This window comes from Hippocampus comes, unplaced genomic scaffold (assembly GCF_001891065.2).
Source record: "Hippocampus comes isolate QL1 unplaced genomic scaffold, H_comes_QL1_v1.1 scaffold353, whole genome shotgun sequence".
Classification (NCBI taxonomy): Eukaryota; Metazoa; Chordata; class Actinopteri; order Syngnathiformes; family Syngnathidae; genus Hippocampus; species Hippocampus comes.
In genome coordinates, this window is record NW_017804981.1 from 65,957 (window position 1) to 75,509 (window position 9,553).

At 44.3% G+C, this 9,553-nt stretch overlaps 2 protein-coding genes across 2 annotated transcripts; one reads left to right on the top strand and one right to left on the bottom strand.

Moving 5' to 3' along the window:
* Positions 1-1,301: 1,301 nt before the first annotated feature.
* On the bottom strand, positions 1,302-8,116 carry LOC109529823 (transmembrane protein 236). The gene is made up of 6 exons (XM_019893295.1): positions 8,008-8,116; positions 5,208-5,289; positions 4,883-5,143; positions 4,737-4,809; positions 2,854-2,977; positions 1,302-2,096 (listed from the first exon to the last, which is right to left on the bottom strand). The coding sequence occupies exons 2-6, from the start codon at positions 5,234-5,236 to the stop codon at positions 1,399-1,401; spliced, it is 1,185 nt and encodes a 394-aa protein (XP_019748854.1). The 5' UTR covers positions 5,237-5,289; positions 8,008-8,116; the 3' UTR covers positions 1,302-1,398.
* On the top strand, positions 6,292-9,215 carry hacd1 (3-hydroxyacyl-CoA dehydratase 1). Its single transcript, XM_019893309.1, has 7 exons — positions 6,292-6,452; positions 7,458-7,575; positions 7,762-7,780; positions 7,860-7,948; positions 8,029-8,150; positions 8,297-8,475; positions 8,570-9,215. The coding sequence occupies exons 1-7, from the start codon at positions 6,328-6,330 to the stop codon at positions 8,650-8,652; spliced, it is 735 nt and encodes a 244-aa protein (XP_019748868.1). The 5' UTR covers positions 6,292-6,327; the 3' UTR covers positions 8,653-9,215.
* Positions 9,216-9,553: the final 338 nt, after the last annotated feature.

Here is a 9,553-nt window from a genome sequence, read left to right on the forward strand (position 1 = left end):
AAATACTCATGTCAACGTGTCGCTTATTTTCAGCCATACAAGCATTCTATTGCCATAATTTACATTTTACCTTTTCATTTGAATTCTGCAAAGACCTGGAAATCAGATCAACACAAAACATTTCTTGGGTCAATTTGACCGCAAGAAGTGTTTACTTATCCAGAAGTGTTGGAAATGAAATCAATCTCACTTGACATTCTTGACTCATTTTAGAAATATGCTGGTTAGGTATGTTTCTTTGGCAACACAAAATTGATCACGGGTCAATATGACCCAAGGTGTTAAACCTTCTATGATTAACATGCATCATAATAAAAACCAACTTCAGTAAATATTAGTGTAACTATTGGAATCATGCAATTATTTCCCCTAATTTGTGAATATTGGAAAATACCAGGAATAAAATCAACGCATTTTACGGGTTAATTTGACCGGCACTGTAACAAGAGGGTTAAATATAGGCCCCTCTGTGCTTAGCACGCTCAAAGAGTGGCAAGTAACGTAAGTAAAATGCTGACATGGCAAACTGCGAAGAATGCCCCCACCCCAAAAAAAAAAGACCCCCCCCCGACCCCCACCCCCTCCTATGGAGCTCTGTGCAGTTTCCAAAGATGACACAAATCAAGCAAAGGGGGGGAAATCCTGCTTCCTAGTGGGGAAGTGCCCTCAAATGCTGGCAATCAAGTTCCAAATGGGGGGGGGGGGGGTTGAATTACAACAAAGTCCTATTGAGAAGCATTCTTCTTTTTTTTGGTCCCAAATATTTATTGCAAATCGGAAGAAGAATTTGACAAATAAAGGTCCCCCTCAAAATACACCAACAACACCACTTTTTCCAAAAATGAGTAATTATTTTCTCATTGCATAGCATATCACTGAACCACACACCCTCTGAAACGCCATCACGCAGAAACACCCAAATCCCCGGCACCTGGGAACGCTTTGAAATTGTAAAAATGTTTTTCTTTTTTTTATTCAGTTAGTTTGACTGAGTTTTTAGAGTGGATTTGTTTGTTTTTATTATTTTAGTTTTTTCTAATGCTTTGTTTTAGTTCCATTTTTTAAAAATTAATTTTAGTATTAGTTTTAGATTTATCTAAAATGTTTCATTTTAGTTTAGCTTTTTTTTTTAAATTATTATTATGTTTAAATACGGCATATTTGTTGTGTCTCAGATGAAACAAAAAGTCACAAAAGTATGCATGAGTAATAAAGTACAATTACTTAACCACTGTTCGATCAGTAATCCATGACTACCACTCTCGTTTTCATTCGATTTCAAGAACGAAAGATTTTTTTTTCTTTCAATTTTAGTTTTTCTCATTTCACGGACTAAGACTCAGACGCATGTTGTGTTGTTGTGCACGATTGTGATGTTCCCCCCCAAGTTTGAATAGTCTACAAGTACATCCTCTGTGTGTTGAAGATCCTGAGCTTGGTCATGAAGTTGAAGTAGATGAAAGCGAGGCACACCAGCAGATTCTTGAGCAGGTAGAGCAGCGGCGTGACCAAACCGAAGAAGGCCAGCAGGCCGGCTCGCACGAACAGGAAGGGTAGGTCCTGGAGGACGACGCCCAGCGAGGACAGCAGTGGATCGTGGGGGGTGACGACTACCCGCAGGCAAGAGAGGCAGCAGAAGACGTAAATGGGGCACACCCAGCCCGAGTAGCACACCAGCGGGTGGGACACGGCACGCGTCATCTCCGCCGTGTCCATCCAGAACATAAAGCCGTCCACAAACACGTCGGCGCGGGCGTCGCTGGCGCACAGGAACCGCAGCGGGCCCGAGCGGGTGTACGTCACACGGGACCCAGATTCCGAGGCCCGGAACCCTCGCTCGGTGCTTACTGGTATTCTCGGAACTGTGCCGTTTGGTTCCGGTCGAAGGGCGGAGCCGATGTGGCTTCTGTCGCTCCCCCGCTGGCCTGCCGTCCCTGCCGGCGCCACTTGGGACCCTGTAACTTGGCCGGGCACGCGGGGACCGGACGTTCCAGATCCCGTTATTACAGACCCCGGAACGGCTGGAGTGATGGGTGTGACTTGTTCCACGTGAGTCAACACCGAGGAAGGGATCTCGGTGTCTCTCGCCTGATTATCTGAAGAAACAACCAGAACAACTGTCACAAAGTGCCAGGATGTTGAATTATAAAAGACCCAGAATTTAGTCTGCGATGCCTTTTCCAAAAAAATTATAAAAATAAAAATCTAATAAAAAATGGCCCGGACCAATATGGACTTTTTGAGATTCATATAAAATCCAATATTTGGCAGAATAAAATTCCGATAACAGATTAATCTACCGAATAATGTAAAGTATATACAATGATTAAAATAACTTCTTTTTGGGGGGGGGGGGGAGAGAATTTTAGTTTCAATGTCATCAACTTTGTTTAATGTTGCGGGATTTTGCAGCAACTGCTTCCACACATCAACACAGCAATCCACCGATCCATTTTCTTCAGCCTATCCAGGGTCGGGTTGCGAAGGCAGCAGCCTTAACAGGGACGGTCAGACTTCCCTCCCCCCAGCCACTTCATCCAACTCTTCCAGAAAGGATCCCAAGGCATTCCCGGGTCATGTGCTCCTCTCAGTGGGATTGGTAAAAACTGACTGCGTCCAGCAGAGGCATCCTAATACAAAGTACCTGACAACTGATACCCAAGCCACTTCAGTTGGCTCCTCTCAATCTGTGAGGAGCGGCGGCTCTACTTCCAAAGCTCTTCTCGGATGGTCGAGCTTCTCCGCCGAACACGGCATCCCGCAATCCGATAATGAGACGATGTCAGCGTCTCGTTTGGTGAGGTTAAAATTTTGTTTTTTTTTTAAAAAACATTTCAAACTGGCAACGCTCACCCTGTCCTGTCAGCCTGCAGTGCCGTATCCGTTCCACCACGTCCATGCAGATGAGTGAGAAAAGGATGAGTGACACAGGTAGCTCGCCAAACGTGTCGTGACGCAGATTGTTGCGGATTTGAACCTACAAAAAAATAAAATAACAATAATCAAGTAAGATACAGTGCTGCTCCTTCTGGTGAGCCCATCATGACCATCTGGAAGCAGTAGACATAAAAAAACAAACAAAAAAAAAAAAAAAACAATGCTACTTCTACGACAATCCAGTTAATAAGCGTGCCTTGTTGTACCACATGAAAACCATCTGCGACCTTGACATGTCATATCTTAGTTTTATCATAAACTACGTCGCCCCTGTAATGATTTAATACCTGTCCGCGACCCACTTTTGGGTACGGGCACACCGATTGAGAATCACTGCCCCGAGTGCCATTCAGCTCTTGACATGAGCCTGAGTCAGGACTTGAGAACAAAGCAGAGCAAGCGGGAATCAGCAAAGCATTTTTTTTTTTTTTTTTTTTTTACATCCGATAAGCAAGGGAGCAAAAGGTCCATTCGGGGCCACGCAAAGCAGCAAAGTGAGCCCTGGGCCACGGGCCAACCAGGAAGTGAAAATGTGCCTGGTGGACACATGATGTGACAAGGAGGGCAGGAAGAGGAACCCAGCTGCTTATCAGCACCTCCTTATCCGCACATATGACTCCCCGGGGACTTTCTTCTCACAAGTCATCACCTTTATCCCGCCAACAGGCCTTGGCTCCATTTTATCATGACCCTCGCTATTTGCGAAAACCCGCAAGTAAATTGATGCCCGATGTTTAAGCAGCAAATATACGACAAACTATGATTCTCAAGACAGTGGAATATCATTTTAACCCTTTCAGGGGAAAGCAGTTAGTGGACAGCTGATCATGCTATCAGGTTACAGGGTGCATGAAAGGGTTAAACTCATCCTTTGTTAACCTTAAAAATAAATGGCTTTCATAGTTTTTTTGGGGTTCACTTTGCAATCAGCAGCAGTTTGGTGAATAGTGAATAATTCTTCTACAAAGAGACTTCAAGTTGCTCAATGCCACTCCACGTTGAAACTTCATTACCGGTAATGATGTACAAACTGTTTAATTCTTATGTGCCATAAGGGCTGCTCTAGGGTCTCCTGCTAAATATTTTATGTTACCATTGTTGCAATTGGACGGGGGGAGGCTTTTTCATCAAAGGAGCTGAAGTCTATTAATAATAACAGTTGTCAGTTGTGCTTTTGCCCTGGACTCAATGGGGAGTAGATGTGAACCAGCGTTGGGTGCAGATTAGTCCCTACATTGGATTCTTTAGTGCGCCAAAAATGGTCATGGGTCAATATGACCCACTCCTGGTTTAGTCTTTAAAAAAAAAAAAAAAAAAAAAACTTGCTATTCTGTAAATATTTAGCGCATAAAATAATGTGTGTGTGTCTGCTGGAAAATTCCACACATTAAAAAAAAAAAAACACATTTTATTCATTTATTTTCAGACATGCTAGCTTAATATAAGACATTAAATTGCCAAAGACTCTAAAATGTGACATCGCTGTTAAAGTGAGTGTGAATGTTTGTTGATCAATTCCTGCAATTGACGCGTGACCAGTCCAGGCTGGAGGCTCGACCAATATGACATTTCTCAGATCAGATTTTTGCCAAACGTCATCTAATGTTAATTGAAGACTCTAAGTTGTGTGACTGTGAATGGTCACTCATACATATTTGCATTGCAATTCTGGGTTGCGACCAGTTAAGAGTGGAGCCCGCTTCTCTTGGCCAAAAAGAATCTGGCAGGGGATCCAACTAACAACTGATTCGAACAAGGAGAAATTAAATAGAAAATGGACGGATGGACCTTTGTGGTACCTCAGAGCTGGCGATGAGGAATGCAAAGCAGGGCATTGTGGAGACGATCACAAACACGAGGGCCACAGGCCTCCTGGACGGAAACACACATCAGTGAGGACAGGAAGACAAAAAAGACGCCGACTTTCCACCTTGGCGCTGCTTACCACTTCTTCCTCCTGACCAGGAATCTCTTCTTGGCAAACACCATGTACTTGAGGGGCACCCACACCAGAAGGGTGACAGATGTGACGTAGGCCACCGACGAGGCCACAATGAGCCAGTAGGCCCCGCCGGTGCTGCCCCCACCTTGGACCTTGGCCACGATGGCGGCGAAGCGCTGCATGACCACGAAGAGCGGCACGCACAGGCCGGCGAACTGGAGCACCTCGCACACCACCAACTTCAGCGTCCGGCCTGAGCCCATGCTGTGAGGACACCGGGGTGGGAGACATGGTGGGGGGAGGGTGAGGGGGGGGGGGCAGTCCCCACCATTGTCCGCTCTGCCCTGCCACGAGCATGTTCCACAAAGTGTGGGCCTGAAACTGCTTACGCCGCAGTCACCACTGTGTGCCTGGTAAACAAAACGTAACAAGGATGAGGAGTGTTTATTAGCTTTAGTGGGGTGTACACACACACACACACACACACACACACACACACACACACACACACACACACACACACACACACACACAGATTGTCTGACGTCTCCGAAAGATTATCTTCAGCAATGATCCTGGGGTGTTTGGTGTGTTAAGACTGATTTTTTTCCCCACCTTGATCAAGCTCAGCAGATATGGTTAAAAAAAATTTAAACCTGTTCAAAATGGAAAGCAGGGTCCACGCATCATAATAATTAGGCCGGATTTGAGGATTTTCCCTCCCTTGCAATCATATAGTCAGCAAAGTCAAGTTGTCTTGGGAAAAAAACGATCCTAAGTGATTGTCCTGTGGTGTGGGGTGTGTGAGAAGTGATCCCCCCCCCACCCCATCCCTTGATCAGACCAGTAAACAGCATGCACTGCACTGAATGCGGTTCACGGGAATAGAGATCAATCTCAACCACAAAGAGCAAAAACCTGCTAAATTATAATTTTGATAAAAAGAAATGGACAAAAGTTTTCAAAGGTGTCAAAGGGTGTCAAACTCAAGGCCCGGGGGCCACATCCCGCCCACCATGTCATTTTATGCGGCCTGCGAAAGCAAATCATGGGTGTCAACTTGCTCAAATCTGTACCGAAATGTCAAATTGTCCTGTGTCATAAATAAGGATGCGATTTTGCAATAATTTTGTTAACCTGTTTACACTCACTTGAACAATAACCAAACAAACTATTATAATTTACTTGACTGATTTCAAAACTAGTAATCTACTAATTTGTTGTGTAAAAGTAATAATTTTGTGGTTTCACTGTCATAACGGCCCTCCAAGGGGAGACGTAACTCCAAATTTGCCCGTGACTAAAATGAGTCTGACACCCCTGCTTTAGGGGCATTTGACTTTGGAGATTCCACTTTTCCCCCCGCAGGCGGCAGCATACTTGCTTGGCTGGTCGCGCCGCCCCCCCGCATCCCCCTCGGGAAACCCCCACCCAGACCCGGCACCAGCATGGCGTCCAGCGAGGAGGACGGCGGCGCGGCGTCGGAGGAGAAGGAAAACAACAACAAGAAACGCGGCAAAGGCACCGTGGCCACGGCTTGGCTCGCCTTCTACAACATCGCCATGACGGCCGGGTACGTGCGCGACGTGCGTGGCGGCCCGCTGGAATGAATGGAGCGTCGCTGCGTGTCCAAATAGGGCCGAGGCGAGGGTGTGAAGTGTGAAGGGCCGCGGGGACTGCCGACTGATATAAGTTTAGACGGCAGCGACACCGGAGCGACGCCGCAAATGCTCAATGAGCCACTTTTTGTTTGCATTTTTGGAACTTCCGTTACAAGCGTCTACTCTACGGTTTTGGAAATACGTTCTACTCCTTCACTGCCGGCCGTTTTCAAAACAGGTTTTCGCATTGATTCTTCAATCGATCATCCAGTGGGAAGAGACGAGGGCTGGATAATACGGCAAAAAAAAAAAAAAAATCAATATATTTGTTCTTAGCGTCTGACCTCGAATATTGCCACGATTTTTTTTAAATGACAATTTTAAAGCATCTGTACAGACAACTACATAAACTAAAGAGTACTTCGACATTTTATTGACATATAAAAGTATTGTAAACCCCTCCCAAAAAGAAAAATATGAACATAGAAAACATTCAAATAATGTTTACTCAACATTACAACAAAATACAAAATAATTGATTAAAAAAAAGCGTATGATGGTGTAATAGGGTGTCATTTCCAACTACGACCAGCAGAAGGCAGCGTTGACTGCATAATGATAGGCTCCCATTCAAACTGCAACTGCCACGCATATAATTACGTTATATTTCTGTGTCTTACAGATCAAACGCAATAAAAACGGAAACGATCCAAATGTTTTGTGCACCTCGCTACGCAAATCAAGGTTGAGCAAAAGAAATGGATAGGATCAGCATTAGATCAGAATCCTTTTTCAGTTGGGGGGTAAAATTTTCCCTTGAGATAACAAAACATATTATGATTGTTCGTATACTGTAGTTGTGAAAAACTTGAAACAGTCTACACTATCCACCGATTTAACACATGAGTTCTTTGAGCGAAGATGTATTCCCTTCCTTTTAAAAAATGTATTTATTATTAAGTTATTTTTGTGGTCAGGTGGTTGGTCCTGGCCATGGCGATGATGCGCTTCTACATGCAGAAAGGTACACACAAGGGCCTGTACAGAAGTATAGCCAGGACCCTCAAGTTTTTCCAGACTTTTGCTTTAATCGAGGTAAGCCTACTTTGACCATTTGTATCATAGAAAGTAACGCGCAATAATTAGTCACTACTATCCAAATATATGCTTCAATCCTGTATGGTACCTCCCAAAAGCTTGAAGGTCATAGAAGACCTTAAAACAAAATCTTGAAACCACAATTCTTGCTCATCTTTTTTTTTATGTACTTTTATGTTCCAGGTAGGACACTGTGCCATTGGTACGTGTGAAATTAAATCTCATCTATACATTTCCACCTTAAACTGTGTGTCCGCCATTAATCAATGCTGTTGCCGCAGGCCTGATTAGGACGTCGGTAATCGTTACCGGGGTGCAAGTGAGCTCGCGTATCTTTATGGTGTGGTTCGTCACCAACAGCATCAGACAGGTAACATAAAATACACACACACACACACAAAGCCTACGGGACTGAAATCAGGACTTAACCTTGTGTCGCCCTAATTGAAGATCCAGAACGAAGAAAGCGTGGTCCTCTTCCTCGTGGTGTGGACGCTGACTGAGATCACCAGATATTCCTACTACACCTTCAACCTGCTCCATCACCTGCCGTATTTCATCAAGTGGGCCAGGTGGAGGCGCCGTCGCGCTGAGCATGTTGGATTTATTTCTGTATTTATTTATTTATTTTAGCTTCTGTGCTAGTGGCTGAATGCTAATATGGTGCTGTGAAGACACTAATACCATGAAATGTTAACACTTTGTATGTGTGTATCAGATATACCCTGTTCATCATCCTGTACCCGCTGGGCGTGGCAGGTGAGCTGCTGACCATCTACTCGGCGCTGCCCTTCGTGCGCCGCTCGGGCATGTACTCCATGAGGCTCCCCAATAAGTACAACGTGTCCTTCGACTACTACTACTGCCTGGTGGTCATCATGCTATCCTACATCCCGTGTAAGTTTCATGCACCATGAAACAGACAGTGGTTTTTGTTAACTAAACTAACCTTGGTCTGGAATGTAGATAAAATACTTGTTGTCATGTTCAGTGTTCCCTCAGCTCTTCTTCCACATGCTGCGGCAGAGGAGGAGGGTGCTCCACGGTGAGGTCATCGTGGAGAAGGATGACTAGTTGGAGCCAGCCGGGTCGCCACGTCATCATTTTCATCATCAGCCGCCACCGCCGCCACACACCTGACAAAAGCAGAGGAGGAGGCACAATTGCTGTTTACAAAAGGTCGGAAAGAGACGCACTGAGAGCTGACGTGGGGGAGCAATAACTCGGATGGTAACAGTGTCCCAGATAATTGACAAGAAAACAGGAATGCTGAAAAACAATAAATGTCCATGTAGACAACACTTTTTGTGTATAATTGTTCGAGGGAAAACACCTAACATTTTGTCTACATTTGCTGATGATATTTACGTGTAAGTATGTGTGTGGATGCGGATGTTTGTGTGTGTCACTACTTTGATTCCCTCCAAACGAAAAGGTGCTAACATGAGACCCGTTGATGTTCGATCAACCGTTCTGTTCCGAGGAACACCAGGCTGCAATTTACATGGGCGGGGTGCAGGTGGAAACTGTAGAAATGTGAAATCATGTGCGAAAATCAATCAACTCAACTCTACAATATTCAGAGTTTTGTGATCACCTTGAAACCGACTCAATAAAAATGGAATTTGAACAAATTATCTGTTTTCAATTTATATGGACTACATACATACGTGTTAAAATGATAATAGATATTTAGTCTTTATATGTTTAACATACAGAATCCAAGTACCAAAAGTAACGTTTGTATTTTCTGTTTGCATTAGTGTTGACCAGCTTCTAATGTGCTGATATATATTGAAATAAACATGGGAATTTACGTTTATCTTAAATGGAAATTAATTTACCTATCTCAGCAACGAGGCAAGCCGCTCAAAGCACAGTCGGTGTATATTGAATGTCTAGACTCGAGTTAATACGACATTAATTCGAGTTTACAACTATTCCTTGACAACAAATTGTTGGGGGTCGGGGGGAA